This window comes from Aethina tumida, chromosome 2 (assembly GCF_024364675.1).
Source record: "Aethina tumida isolate Nest 87 chromosome 2, icAetTumi1.1, whole genome shotgun sequence".
Classification (NCBI taxonomy): domain Eukaryota; kingdom Metazoa; phylum Arthropoda; class Insecta; order Coleoptera; family Nitidulidae; genus Aethina; species Aethina tumida.
In genome coordinates this window covers 20,291,528-20,308,336 of record NC_065436.1, presented here as the reverse complement: position 1 = coordinate 20,308,336, position 16,809 = coordinate 20,291,528, and the positions used below count along the sequence as shown (strand labels likewise).

At 30.1% G+C, this 16,809-nt stretch overlaps 1 protein-coding gene across 2 annotated transcripts in view; it reads left to right on the top strand.

Moving 5' to 3' along the window:
• Positions 1-16,809, top strand: part of LOC109598200 (irregular chiasm C-roughest protein) — a 300,029-nt gene that overhangs the window by 259,230 nt on the left and 23,990 nt on the right. For both annotated transcript variants that reach the window (XM_049962475.1, XM_049962476.1), the window contains exons 4-7: positions 31-174; positions 1,161-1,355; positions 3,159-3,419; positions 16,133-16,420. In XM_049962475.1, the coding sequence (XP_049818432.1) occupies positions 31-174; positions 1,161-1,355; positions 3,159-3,419; positions 16,133-16,420 (888 nt within the window). The remainder of the gene's footprint in view (positions 1-30; positions 175-1,160; positions 1,356-3,158; positions 3,420-16,132; positions 16,421-16,809) is intronic.

Below are 16,809 nucleotides of genomic sequence, written 5' to 3'. Positions count from 1 at the left end.
GTATTATTAAATCTGTTGTTTTTATTGCAGTGCCACCGCAGAGACCAAGAATCGAGTTTAACGGAACCCAAGTTCATCCCGGTCACAATTTGACGACCCTGCACGGTGAGGTGGCAGTCGTCAAGTGCGTATCTCATTACGGCAATCCCCCGCCAGTTCTGAAATGGTTCCTCGGTAAGTCCGTTTAATTACAGGCTCACAAATAAATTGGTAATAACTATGTTATTTGCTATAAATAAAATTGCCGTATTTACATGATTTAAACACTTCACGATTTAAACTGAAATGGCTTCGTCCCATCTACAGTCCAATTAAGTGATTTAAATTAAGAAAACACCTGCTTCAAACGATTTAATATCGATTTTCAATTGCGTAGGGTTTCTGTAAGTTTACGGCGTCACATCCGCATTCGTTTTACATAAAGGGCCCCATTCTTTTACAGTTAATTCAAGAATAGATACAAAACAATTCGATACCTTAATTAGCTTCGCTGGTGGAATTTCGAGTTTCAGTAAAATGTAACTTTTTATTGTTCTTCACTATAAATTTGTTAAAAGTTCGTTGAAAAAATCAATGAATATTTGTTTTTGACAATTGAAATTCTTGATTTTTATTTTTCTAATAAAATTTTCTCTTAATTTACATTAATTATGTATGTGTTTTATGTAAAGAAATTTATAATAATGTATAAGGGAGTTTCCTAAAAGATTAAAAATTAAAAATTAAAGACCAAAATATTCAATATATTGATCAATATGATTTTTTTAAACTAATGATGTGTTGAACCGTCACAATGACCTAGCCTTGGCATTGATCTAATGAGGTCGTCAATTTAGTTATGAGACATCTTATTCATAACTCTCCACATATTAGTGCCTCATCTATGGTTCATACGATTATCAATTTTCACAATAAATAGTCCTGTTCCTTTTAATCTATAAATTTGTTCTCTAGAAAACTATTTAAAATTTTGTACTAAAAGCATGTGATATGAATGAAAGTCTTCGACAAACAGGCAACATTTTTGGCCTCATATGGATGAGTATGTACTCTAAATTTTGTTAAAATTGGATTCTATTTTATATGTCGCCGAACATAAATAGAAACGTCAATATTTTATTAAAATTTTAATATCAATTATGTGATAAATTTAATTCCAGATCAACAAGAAATAACCCCGTCAAGAAGGCAAACGAATACAACTGAGCTGGATAACCCAAGAACTTGGCTAGCTCTTTCTGTATTGGAGCTGACAATTTCTAAAGAAAACCACGGTCGGATGCTGCGATGCGTCGCTGTTCATGAATCTTATTCAACGAAATCCAGCAGCATAGAAGTCCGACTTGATGTGATGTGTAAGTAGAAATGTCTATCTATTAATTTCATTACAATTAAGTCAATTAATGAATGTATTTATTATGTATTTCCTGAATATTTTATTACAATTGTATTAAGCGTTCAGTGTAATTTCGTTTAAGGAATTTAACATCTAATTCGTAGATGGAATGAGACCGCTTAGTCTTGTTTAAGTAAATTGTGTTTGTCGGATTTATAGCCAAATAAATAACACGAAGTAAATAAACAATACGGGAAGCTTTTACTGCATCTAAAAAGGACACAAATGGTCTTCTACTATAATAATAAACCTAAATTGAAAATGTAATATGCAAAACGTTTTATTTTATAGTCCTTTCTCCAATTTATTGATGATTTTTTAACACGCCCAATTAGTTACAAAGACTAGGTATATTTTCAGTAAAATTTTGAGTCGACTTCTTTTTAAGCAAGACGATATTAGACGCAAAGAAAAGACAATCCAGCCCTGAAATATTTCCGAGATAAAAATGATTTGTCTGTTTCAGTGGTCCGACATTTATCAACGATCGATACAAATTGAATGGAAGAACATGTATACTTCGCATGCTGCAAATAATAAATATTTCTAGTTTTATGGTCCAGATAAACTGAATATATTTATTTTTGGATTTGATTTTTTCTTGAAGTGCCATTTATTTATTTAGTATGTATGCTGATACAAATAAACATACCTTTAAGAATGTAGTCACAAATAGTTTATATGTTATTTAAATTAATTTATAAACTTTATGTTTCATTCTAAAATTACATTTTCTAATAATAATAAATCGTGGAACAAAAATGGTTCACTGTTTGCTAACTACTTATTTATGGACGAAATGGATTTTAGTTCTTATGGGTGCCGTTGTCGTAAAGTTACTAAATTATTCCAAAACCAAATCCGCGTTCGCAATCTGTTTTGTCATAGACTATATTTGGACAGTTTTGAAACTTTCGAAAGTTCCCTCTTCAAAGCCCCTGAAATAGCCGGTAGAGCGTTTCATAAAAAGTTCCGACATTGTAGTTCACTTTTTCAAGTGGACTTAATAATACGTCCTTATCGCATTTTTAAACGGGATATTTTATACTAAAACACTGGCGTTTAATTAAAAAGTTTATTATGCGTTTAATTTCGCATTAAGCTGCAGTGGCTGCTTTTATATATTGTCCGTGTTATTATCTGCCAAACTTTAAATTAAATAGAGCATGATTACATCGAAATTTATGAACAATCTCATATTACTTTAATGTATAAGTGGCAAAAAACGCATTAATAATTCAGAAAGACTTTTATAAAAGCAAATTATTGATTGTCAAAGTTACACAATGCCGAATTTAAATACTAATCAATTAAACTGGTCACTAAATTATAAATAATTATTGATTATAGGTCCATTAGTAATCATTTTCATCGCAGCTAATGGTTTTATCTTGGCAATGTAATCAATCCGATTTTATCTGCTATTATTACAAAGTAAATGCATTAGACTGATTTTATGGAGGCATTTTACTGTACGATAAAATTTGATTTAAAAGTTCGCATTAAATTTATATAATAGCGCCGTTCACATTGTTTACTTTGTCGAAAAATGATTTAATACGAAATAAAGGAGCTGCGCAACGATACAAGTGAAATCGATACTGTTTGCTAAAATAACAAGAATTTTAACTGTGAACAATCTATCAATATCTCCGAACTTAATTTTTTTCCTATTTCAGTCAAATATTTGCCTTATGTTAAAATGTTAATTAATATTACGCAAGTAAGTAAATGGCAATTAAATATTAAAACTATTCTCCAGATGTTCCGACGACCCGTCTGGTGGGCATCCCAACGACCGACATCGAGGACTTGAAGGATTCTGTGGCGATCCGTTGTGTGGTGAGCGCGAATCCAAAGGCTTCGGTTGTGTGGCGACGAGAAGGCCAAAGTCAGCCTGCCAGTTTGCAAGAACTACTTCAGTTTAGCCCCGCCATCAGACAACACTCTGGCATGTACACGTGTCACGCTCGAAACAAGGCCGGCGATTCCCAGCCCATCAGGGTCCACGTAGATGTTAAATGTAAGTGATTATGAATTACTAAAGCTACGAACATCAAAGTATGTACAAAAGTTAGAAGAAGTTCCTTAAGAATTTTTTGATTGGTAAAATTATTACTCGGAGGTCTGGAAGAGTGTTAAGACGAGGTTGAAGGTGTCGAAACAACAAAGTTCTCGTCTATAGCACTCAATCATCAAAATGGGTCTTCATTTGCGGCAATTTTCCTTGACCTACCACTCTTTGATCTTTCTGAGGTAGAGCCAGTTTGATAAAATCGTTTACACAAGCGAGAAATAATACTTGGTGAAGTATTTACCCCAGATTCCTACATTCCAAGTTCTATACCCCTCTCATCTGGAGTTAATTTACGTCTAGGGATAATTATGCCAACAAATCATAAATATTTAAATAATAAATTTGACCAAATCCAGCCAGTGCAGAATTTTTTGAAATTTAAAAAAAAAATCAATTCTTTAGGCATTTTCTAAAATTTATATCTAATCTTCTATATAACTTAGAGATTCCGTAAACGACATACTTCTCTGTGAACCCTCTACTTTCAAGACAAAAATAGACATTTGCGTTAAATTCATTTAGCAGGAAGCTTCCAACTAAACAAATGCATTAACAAAATTTTACCTTCCAATTCCAAAATGCTCTCAAATCTACAACATCCAAACTATAGGGTTAAATAACTGCTAACTTTTTTCTTGGAATTTCGATTTGCTTCAAATTTTCAGGGAAATTAGCCTATTATGTTCCCAACAATCCCTGAAAGTTTCAACTATGTTATCGAGCTTGTATCCGAGTTATAAAATTTCAAGATTGGAATGAGTTTAACGCTAATATATATTTATGTCTTGAAGTAGAGGGTTCACACAGAAGAATGCCGTTTGAACGGAATCTTGAAGTTATATAGAAGCTGAGATACAAATTTTTGAAAATTACTAATAATTGACTTTTTTAAAATTTCAAAAAATTCTCCAGTGGTTGATCAAGATTTAATCGAATCGGGCACAAATGTTCAAGATCTTTATATCTGACGTACTTTATTTTGTTCACCATAAAAATAAAAGCTTTTAATTTGATGTTTCTGTTAAAAAAAGCTTTTAAATTGGGAATAAATATTTCATTTAAAGTAAATATTGATTTGGTATGCACATTGGTAATTATGTCGTTGCAATTTAAATAATGAAAAAGCAACTGTTTTAATATCATTAAAAGGTTTCATTAATTTAAAATACATTAGAAAATAAACCGATAATTAAAATTTTAATTGAATGCAATTGTATCACTCTTTTCCAGCTACAATATATTTGTTTCGTATTACAAAATAGCAAATTTTTACTGCACAATTATTGCATATTTATGACCAAAATAACGGCAAAGTCACTTCAACATTTTGAAGCCCTTTCATACTTTACATAAAAATTTCGAAGCCCTGTTAAAACTGATTTGATCGATGCAAAGCTTATCAATAGACAATATAAATCTCTTTGCGGGTTTGAACGTAACATAAAATAAAAGGGCCACTCGTATATATCGATCCGGGTAATAAACAGGCAAATATATTGTTGAAACTTTCAGCAGATTCACTAGAGAAGTTCCATTTTCTAAAATGTTACTTTATAACATTTAGAGCTTTATACTTTTTCCCGGTCTAGGATGTGAGCACTTGAATTTATTATGTCTGTGTCCGTTGAAAATATGTTAAATAAGAAATACCAGGAATTATTTATAAGAACGTATCCACCCAAAATTAGTTCTCATGTTAATTATACGTCGAAAGGATATCCGTTGAATTACCGCTTTATTAAATGAATGATTGGATTGTCGAAGTTTACTTTCAGCCAATAAAACCACACGGTAATATTGGATTGGTCTCGGGTACCATATGTCAATTGTCCGTTTAAAATTTCATGGACTGAGATTTGGCAAATTTATATTTAAATTAGTTCGAATTTCAAACATGTCCCCGTTTGGGTCAGTCTCCTCTTTAATATTCATTCGATTTTAATCTTTGATAAAGAGTTTTTTCCAATGTTGCCTCTATTATTAATATTCTAAGTAATAATAAAACTGATACGCGAGTTTAAAATATGCATTTGAAAACTATTAAATAGATTGTTTATGGATTTTGTGTTTGTAAATATGAAAATAACAAATATTCATTAAATAATCACTGACAAACAAATAAATGTTTATATTTATTATTTAGAAATTATTAATATAATCCAAACATGGTGAAATAATAAATTGAAAAATAAATTGCAACCCTTATTTCAAACCTTGTAAATTTATGATTTCTCATTTCCGACCTTCCCGAATTGAAATCAGATTATGTAAGTATAAAAGTAAAATTTAATGGTGCTAGCCGACTCGGTGCAATTCGACATATTTAAATATGTTTTAGTATCTCTTCCTCGGGATCTAACTGAAATTCATGAACGCTCTAAAGGGCCCTAAAAGGTAATTGGATTGCTTTGGGCTTAATTTTTATTCCTGCTTCGAATTGGTTTTAAGCATACAAAATGCGAACCTTTACGGAATTCCAGAATGATTACCAAAATTCTAAATATGTTTAAATACAAAGTTTGATGTTAATTTAGCGGAGGATAACATGTGAGTGTGTAATTAAAATGTTTCTTTTCATTTTTTCCATCAACATTATTTGCTTTACATAAAGCAAACATAAACACGTTTACTTTGGGCATTATTATATGTATTTACATTCAGAGGTAGATGAAATAATTTTTAATTTAAATCATGGCTATGGGAAATTTGATGCAGGGAAGTTACATATGTCTAAATTATACAATTACTGTATTCTAGTGGATTGTTGATCAAAATGGTATAAAGGGAATTTATCAAAAATATAGAAATATCTTAAAAAATTCAAATAAACTATTTGATGAAATGATCATTCCAACCAATTTTTCATTCCGTTTATGTTTCACAGTGCATTTGCAGCCTAACAACCCGTTTAAACTTAGAAACAAGATTTGCAACTTCCTGTAAAATAGTACCAGTCGAACTCCTGAACGGGATTGATGCACGAACATTGCAACAAAACAGATCGAATCGAACAAAAAAAAAAATGGGGAAAACTAGCAAAGCTCGCGCGTTGCGAGCCATAAAGTGTCCGTAATCGAAACGACGACCCGGCTGGGGTCCATTTGTCACCCGGATCCGGTCAACTAAATCCTGCGGCGGTCCCGGGACGTCCCGTCCAGTCCCGGTCTCCGCTGTATGACGCGTCATATCTCTTGTAACGATCGCACCACACCTGGCGCCTTCGGGTTTTTAAAATTCCCGAAATTGACGACTGGGGATTTCGAGATTTTACATATGAACCGAGTCAAACTTGACCGATTAATCCTTGGTCAACTGTCTAATATTATACGATAGCTGCAACAGCTATTACTCTCCCGCAAAAATGTAAATGCCTCGGTAAAAATACGTATTAATCAACCCAATGTGAAAATGCAAATGTCAACCAACGATCATTAATAAACCTGAAGTACCTCCGGGAGTCGGGGTTTGTGTTCGGCCTAGGCTCGGTGCCTGACGTCTTTATATACAACATTTCCCCTAGTGGCTGTGTTTCGCGCCAAATTGATTCAATTAATGCTAAAGTTCCGATATTAGCAATTAAGGTGAGCCCAGACGCCGGAATCATTACGACATTCTGAAAAATGCCATGCACGTGACGCACATCGCATTAAGCGGATCTATTCCCCTTTGTTATTTGCGCCTCCTTCTTTGCCGGTTTCGTGTAGATGTTTACGTATCCCGAGTTTAATTAAATTGTGTATCCTGAAGGAAATTATACGCGTGAGGTTGTGGCTCACAAATATCGAATTATATTTATTATCAAAATAATTGATGGTTTTATTTGGTGATGAAGACGCTGCCATTTATTGTCAGTTTTTTTTGAAAACTTCTGTTACAGGAATTAGGACACGATTTAACTTTTAATCAAAACAAACCGAAGGTCTAAGCGTCTGGGCAAGTTTTTGGCACCATAACCACTTTGTCATTGAAATTGGCCCTAAAGACAAACATTCTTGCGCCTCAATGCCGTCCCCTTCACTCCAAACACAACATTCGGTATAGTTGTAAAGTTTACAGATTAGGAAATTTGCAGTTTACTAATTTGTTCGGCAATTAGAGCCGCAAGGTTTATAAGTGCGTTGTTTGTTTAGGACGCCAGTTTCGTTGGTAATAGTCTGGCTTTCATCACCTACACTTACTTCGGCTATTATGGATATATTTGCCTTTAAAGTGTAGTATGTTCACGGAACGTACCGGATTACACCTGTAATTTGATATTGGGAGACATTTAGATTATCCTTTATGTTGAAGGGATTGGAGCTACCGAAATTGACAGACCACGTGTGTACAACAACCTTAAATCAATTAATCGTTAATCCATCGGAGATATTGAAATCTATTTACACTTGTTGGTTTATTTCAGACCGTGTAATTTGACCAAGAACTTCGATAACATCTCATATATACCCGGTTTCGACAACAGAATTTTATATTTCTGCATAACTTAATTATCTTTCTTTTCGATACACTTAATAAATTGTTTTTTTCTTTTATATTCCACAATACAAAATACGATTTTTCCAGCCCTTCAAAATAAGTATTCGTTTCAGCAGTGATCCCAACATTGGAACCATTTTTAGTTAATATTTTCTATTATATCATTTGTCTTTTCTGCCATTATCATCTTATTATTTGATGTAGTTATTCTTCATCTTGTGCAGCTCCCTAATGAATTGAAAAGATATATTTATTTAATATCAACTCTTAAAATATTATTAATTTATTATTATTGTTTTATGCAGTACTATAAAAACTACTATACTCGTATTCTATAAATTGTTACATATATTTCTGAATTAAACTGGATATAAATATGGCAACTTTAATTTTGAAAGGGACTTTTAATAATTAACTCTGTGTTATCTAATTTAACTTTAATAACATTAACACTTTGTATAATATTATTGAAGTGAAAACTTCTTTAGCCGCGTTGGGCACTTTTTGGTAGGGGAAAATCTTTTGGGTTCGCGTCACCGACATTCTCGTCCTTCTTTTGTTAATAAATTCAGACAAAAGAAAAAAGTTGTTGATTTGGCTGGTAACCTCGGTTACTAGACCAACAAACTATGTGTCTGTCGGTGTTTCAAGAGGTACCCGAAAACTAGACCTTAAGAATAAAATCCCGGAACTAGAGGGTGACTTACAGTTGTACATTTTAGAGCATTTTGAAATCAGGTAAAATTTTACTAATGCAGTGGTTTCGTTAAAGGCCTCCAGCTAAGCCGGAAATGAGTTTGATGCTAATATCTATTACTCTTTTGAAAGTGGAGGGTTTATAGAGGAGAATGCCGTCTAAAAGGAATTTCTATACAGATAAATTTCCCAAATAATATTTCAAGATCAGTATTGAAATCAAGTGACTGGTTGTACATATTTTGGTTCCAATTACAATCGAGAGAGGGATGTTTATTAAGCAAAAGTAAAACATACTTGTTTTTTATACCGTCAACAAATGTGTGTAAACTGAAAATTAGCCTTTCCTAACAAATAATAATAGATTTAATGTATTTTTAGAAGTGAAAACTTCTTTAACCTCGTTGGGCACTTTTTGCTAGCGAAATATTATGCGATCGCATCATTGACATACTCATGACTGGAGCACGCGCAGTGTGCTGTGTGCCTTAGACACTTTTTGGATGGGTGAAATCTCTTGCGTTCGCGTCACCGACATGCTTATACCAATATATCTGTAGCTATACAATTGACGTATAGTGCTGTGTATATCTTATAAGTGAAATTGAATGGATTTGGTGAAAAATTTATTTAAATATGTCCAATGATCGAAAACTCAGTACTACAAAACATAAAACGACAATCGATGCCGCTTTTACGCGATTCTTAGATAAATTTGAATCAAACATTTTCATTTCTTACTTTAGTTACCATAAGCCTATTGTATCTTTTTAAAACAAAATAAAATAATTGAAAGTACAAAAAGTCTAAGTATTGCTGAAATTATTGATGACAATTATGCAAACAATTAAAAGAATGTTAAAAATCAAGTTCACTGAAATTTAACTAAATACAAATACTATTTATAAATAATATGATTGTATATTAATTGTTATTTCAATTGAATTGTATTTATATTTTATCATGATCTTGTACAGTTCGTAATATATTTAAATAATAGAAAACCATATAAACATGCATAAAATTGTTGCTCGGAATGTCAAGAGATGTGAAAACCAGATTGATTTTGATAAATTCAAACGTTATGAAATTTCAAATTTTAATACTAAAAGTTTTCACTTCTATCGACAGTCTCTATAACTGCCAACTTTAATTTTTTTTCTTTTATAATTTGGGCCATCTCCGTGGCATAGACTCGACCATTTCTCATTTCCTTCAAGCTTCTTGAAGTCAAAATTAGACTTTCATTCCAACTGTCCTTGAACAAATTTCCTCCAGTTATTCAGTTATCAATTTTCTTTCAACCCAGACAAATTTACAAAGTTACTATTATTGTGACCACTATTGTATATACAAGTATATCAGGTGTCAACTTTCTAAGAAGTAATTGTGTTTTTGAAGAACTAAGCAGTTTGAAATAAGGGTACTAAATAGTACTTCTTAAAGAAGTTAAAAAGATTGTACTTCCCCTTAAAATATTTAGTAATTAATAAATCTAATGCTGTAAATACTCACTAGTTTTAATTTTGAGTGTATATATACATTTAGCAAAATAGCACTATACAAATTGTAAATTATGAAAAACATTAGTGGTCTAAATGGCAAAACCAAATAAAATGAAGGCGTTATCTTTATGTTTTATAAACAGATTAATACCTCAAACTGACGTATTAATAATATAATATTAAGGCTTAACAACGAGATTTGAAAGTCTCGTTTTTCGTAAATGTGTTATTATAGCCTTATCCAGCGATTATTAAAAGGAAATCCTTCGGATTTTGATACCTTGTATAATAATACCTTAATTAATGTTTGCACGCTAAGGAGAACCATGGCCCGGTCTTAACGTTAAACATGATGCAGAATTATTTATGCCAAATTAAGTTTCGACTTTATCCGGGGAATTAGGCGAAATTAAGATTCAACAATTTCAGCGTAAATCTAAGTTAAACATCGCCAGGGGATTTATTGGACTGAATGAGCATATTAAGCGTATATACGTAGATTAATTGCCTATTATCTTATTTTGATTGCCAATAAAAGAAGCGCATTAGAATTTTAAAGTTGCAGATAATGCCAACTCGGTATAATCAGCCGGTTGCTTGCTACGCATCAGTTTCGTTACAGATTGAAAAAGGTGGAGCGCAATTAATTCCACCCTAGTATCTGGTATTTATTTCCAATTTGATTAGATACGAACACAATAAAGACTCGCTTTATTGTCTCTTTTCTAACGATTACGTTCATTAGAATTCTCAATTTAGAAATTAAACGGGTGCATTTGCAACTGATACGGGCAACCATGTACTTTAATAAAATTATTTTATTATTGACGTAAAAATGTCATTAAAGTTGAGCGGGTCAGAAAATGAACAGTTTATGCCACCTTAACACCTCCAGCTAATTAAACTGGTGAAATATTTAGCGGGTGGAGCTGTTTACGTTTTCCTTAACGTAATATTTCCTCAAGAAAAACTATCACGAGAACGTGCAATAAAATTGTGCATGTTGCAGCGTCTGGCAGCATATAAATTGTTGCAAAAGTTAAATGTTTTTTATTTGCACGGTATGTTAGATAATTTTGCAATTGATGAAATGTTTACGTTTCCTACTAAGGCTTTATTAAGGCTTTATAACTGCATAGTGTTTTGAAATAATAACTGACGGTTTTGTGTAATAATTTATTCAACAGATTTTCCCTGCCACATTTAATAAATAATATATTATTTTGCTTTTATGACTCAAGAAACTATTGAACAGAAAGTGTAGTTCGAGACTAATACTAGATTTATTTCATGATGAAATAGGTTTTGTGCAATAATTTATTCATATTTAATTAATATATTAATATTTTCCATTTAATAATTAATAATTAGTCAACTAATAGTCTCCTTATCTTATGTTTTGTCTGAAAAATATAAAATAGATAAATATAACAAATTGTAGTATTTTCATTTAGAGAAATTATTATTAGTTTATAAATAATTCAGTATTTTTTTTCTAATTATATATAACAATCAATAAACAATGTACAATAGTATTCTAGTTTTATGATTCAATTATAGAAGGAGGTTTAATAAAAACCCAGCTGTTTTAAAAATGTAACTGAAAGTTCTGTGCAATAATTTATTGAAATAACTTTCACCATATATTTAATTAATATATTAATATTTACCATCTGATAATTAATAATTAGCTGGTTTTGGTTTATAATAAGAAAACTCTAGAACTGTACCAGTATTTTTAGTTCTGCCTGAAAAATATAAAACAAATGGATGTAACAATTTTTAGTACTTTCATTTAGAAAAATTAAATATATTATTTTGTCTTTATAACTTATGTAACTATTGCAGTGTAATAAATTATGGTATGGATGGGGGTTTATTAAAAACCCCCTGCTATTATCAAAATCAGACTGAAAGTTCTGTGCATTAATTTATTTAAATAACTTTCATTACATATTTAAAAAATATATTAAAATATTTACTATTTCATAACTAATAATAATTAGTTGGCTTTGGTTTAAGATAAGGAAGCTCCAGAACTATCCTACTATCTTTAATTTTGACGGAAAAAGATAAAAGAGATGAATATAACAATTTTTAGTATTTTCATTTAGAAAAATTAAATATATGTTATTAATTTATAAATAATTCAGAATTTTTTTCTAATTTTATAACAATCAATAAATAATGTACTATTATAACTTTATGATTCAATTATTGCAGGACAAGAAATTATAAATGGAGGTTTAATAAAAACCCAGCTGTTTTCAAAATGAAACTGAAAGTTCTGTACAATAATTTATTGAAATAACTTTCACCATATATTTAATTAATATATTAATATTTATTATCTAATAATTAATAATAATTTGGCTTTGGTTTATGACAAGAAAACTCTATAACTGTTCCAGTATCTTTAGTTTTGCCTGAAAAATATAAAACAAATGGATATAACTATATTTAGTATTTTCATTTAGAAAAATTAAATATATTATTTTGTCTTTATAACTAATGTAACCATTGCGGTGTAATAAATTTTGATATGTGTGGGGGTTTAATAAAAACCCCCAGCTGTTATCAAAATAAGACTGAAAGTAATGTGCATTAATTTATTTAAATGACTTCATTGTATAATTAATGAATATATTAAAGTACTTACTATTTCATAACTAATAATAATTAGTTAGCTTTGGTTTAAGATAAAGATCCAGAACTATCCTACTATCTTTAATTTTGCCTGAAAAATATAAAAGAGATGAATATAACAATTTTTAGTATTTTCATTTAGAAAAATTAAATATATGTTATTAATTTGTAAATAATTCAGTATTTTTTTCTAATTTTATAACAATCAATAAATAATGTACTATTTTAACTTTTTGATTCAATTATTGCAGGACAAGAAATTATAGATAGAGGTTTAATAAAAACTCAGTTGTTTTCAAAATGAAACTGAAAGTTCTGAGCAATAATTTATTGAAATAACTTTCACCATATGTTTAATTAGTACATTAATATTTACTATCTGATAATTAATAATTAGTTGGTTTTAGTTTATAATAAGAAAACTTTAGAACCATCCCAGTATCTTTAGTACTGCCTGAAATTTTATTAATTTTTAGTATTTTCATTTAGAAAAATTAAATATATGTGATTAATTTATAAGTAATTCAGAATTTTTTAATAATTTTATAACAATCAATAAATAATGTACTATTCTAACTTTATGATTGAATTATTGCAGGACAAGAAATTATAGATGGAGGTTTAATAAAAACCCAGCTGTTTTCAAAATGAAACTGAAAGTTCTGTCCAATAATTTATTGAAATAACTTTCACCATATATTTATTTAATATATTAATATTTACTATCTGTTAATTAATAATTAGTTGGATTTAAGTTTAAGATAAGAAAGCTCCAGAACTATCCTACTATCTTTAATTTTGCCTGAAAAATGTAAAAGAGATGAATATAACAATTTTTAGTATTTTCATTTAGAAAAATATGTTATTAATTTATAAATAATTCAGTATTATTATTAATAAGAAATTGTAGATGGGAGTTTAATATAAACTCCAGCTATTTTCAAAATGAAACTAAAAGTTCTGTGAAATAATTTATTTAAATGACTACATTTAATAAATAATATATTATTTTAACTTTATGAACAAAATGACAAGGAGAAATTCTGTGCAATAATTTATTCAAATGGCTCATCATATATTTAATTAATAGGTTAATATTTTCTATTTAATAATTATTTGTAGTCTTTGGTTTAAATAGCCTTAGAACTATCACACTACTTTTACTTTTGCCAAAAGTATCGAAACGAGAAAAACTAATTTTAATATTAAATAATCTTATTATTAATTTATAATCAATTCAATATTATGTGTTTCATGTTTATGTTTAATAAATAATATGGTATATTATTTTATGGCATATGTAACTACTGCAGTAAAATAAATTACAGCTTTCATCGTATATTTAATTAATATAGTAATATTTCTCATTTAACAATTAATCATTAATTGGCTTTGGTTTAAAATAAAATAGTTAAAATAGAATTATCGCATTACCTTTATTTTTGCCTTTAATATGTAATACGGAAGGATATAACTATATTTTAAATTCATTTTCAATAAAAAAATCTATTATTAATTTATATTATAAATAATTCAATATTTTTTGTTTTAATTTTATAATATTTAAAAAATGATATATTATTTTGTCTTTATGGTTCATGTAATTGTTGCAGTAAAAGAAATTATAGTTGGAGGTTTAATGAAAACCTCAGCTTTTTTCATGATGAAACATATTATGCTTAGCTAGTTCTATAGTAAAAGCAGTTATTAGCATTAAACGAACGTACATTGCGTGTTACGTTCATAATTATACGAATGTGTCGCGGACAGATGAAATCTGCTGATTGCCCGGCTCAATTATGCAAAGAGCCCTTTTTCAATTAAAAACAAACAGCTTATGAAATAATAAATACAAGGAAATTTCCGCGCTTATATTTTCTGCATGTGTTGCTCGCGGGCCAGACACTGTACGTTCTTTTTGTGCTTTTTGCCCCGCGAATTAATTGCCCTGCTACTTGGTTTGCTACATATGTTTCGACTAATATCTGGTTGTTTTCAGGTTTTTCCCTGCTGCTCTGGGCTTAATTAAATTCACGGAATTGTTTTGTTTTGACAGAAAAAGTGTGCGGCGTTTTATTAAATGGCAACGGGAAATTATTCCTCTTAAGCCCGGTGATTGATAGCACCTAACATAATTAGAAAACTTAATTAGGTTTTTTCTTGTTCCATTGTTATTTATATTTTTAACTTTACGACAAGAATTGTGTACTAATTTAATCTATTAAGTAATTACGTGAAAACGAATTAAAATAAAAAGAAAAAGACGAGTTGTATTGATTTAATAATTGAATCGTAAATTCAAATTTCCGACTTTAGTGTCGTACGGACAATTCAAGCTTTTAGTCCGATCCCAACAGAACCGTAACTGTAATTGAAGGCGGAGTGGAGCAATGAGCAAAGTGCATTAGTCGGACTTTTGCGGCGTCAGCCGTCATCATCAGAAATTCAGGAGGCGAGAATTGTAAACATAATTACGTGCAAGGTGGTGGTTCCAGTAAAAATGAATACTTAATCAAGGAATATGTATCTGCTGCAGATGGAATTTATAATGGACTAATGTTCGCCAGCCAGATACACCAACTTTGCATTATCCAATAAAAAGTTACCGTGTTCCTGTACCTGATCTTCCTACTTAGCAAACGAAAAATGGAAAACGGCACAAAGGCCAGCCATGCGGACTTCTGTTAGTTTTTTGTTTAAGTGTTTCTTTTGAATCTAAATGGTAATATCGAGAATGATTCAATTTCGTTGTATAAGATATGGGAGCGCTTTACGAAGACGTGAATTGAAATGAAAGATACAAATTTTGTATGTTTTACGTCGGCCCACTTCGACGTATAAATTTGTAAGATGATGTTTAAAAATAAAAATTGAAAATTCGTTTCGTTCCATCTTTTGTTATTGAAGATCGTATAAGTGTTACTAAAATAAATTGGCTCAAAACCATATTTTCATTGATAACACTCCCCCAAAATATTAACCTAGCACTGATACTCAAGTTGGAGAGGCGTTCGCCTGATATCTCAATCATATTGTCGTGCGACAAGATTGTGCGGTGGGAGGATTCTTAATGTCGAGTGCAATTTCAAGTTTGATGGTTGGAAGACATGCCAAAGTCGTTTACTATGAATACCAAATAACCTCGTTTCGACTAAAACTCTTCTTATAGTACGTGCATTATGAATCGATTATTTTGTTCGATAAAACCCTAACTATTTAGAATATAATCGGATTTTCGAGTATCAGACATGTTTAGCATTAATTTTCTTTGACACGTGAATTAAGCTATTATAAATAAATATTCCATAATGTTAAATTTTTTCTTCTTTATTTCAGACCCACCTAAAATAGTCAGCATCGGAAGAGAGAGAGTAAAGACTGCCACTCTGTTTTCAACGGCTAGTTTCGAATGCATTGGCGAAGGGAATCCACCTCCAACTTATCAATGGATCCAGAAAAGGCCGAAGCCCTCAGAAGAAGTCATCGAACGTGGACGTGACCAAAAATTGCATATCTCCAATGTCACGTACGAGTTTCAAGGAGAGTATCGATGCAAAGTGACCAATATCATTAAGGGAGAAGAAAGGTCTGAAATTAGCGAACCTATTATTTTGCAAGTACATGGTAAGTGACATTTAGATTTATTCATTTAGGTTTTTCATTTTCCTCTTAAAAATGTTTCTCTTTATTAAAGATTAGTTACTAACTTTGTTGATAATACATTTTTATTATATATTATATATACATTTCATTATTAGAGATTATTCATCAACTTTGGAGGTAATGAATTTTAATTTAAACATTACTAATTCAATGAATATACACATAAAAATATATTATTAAAAAAATAAATACTTAGTAAGTGATGCTTTCAATGAAACTCTGTATCACTTTTTATATTTCTGAAAATTATTAATTTTGTTTCTTTCAATTTCATGTTAAAAATATCTCTAAGTGTTAAGAAATAATGATTAATTTGGGGGGTAATTAAGAATTTTAATTTAACCATAATA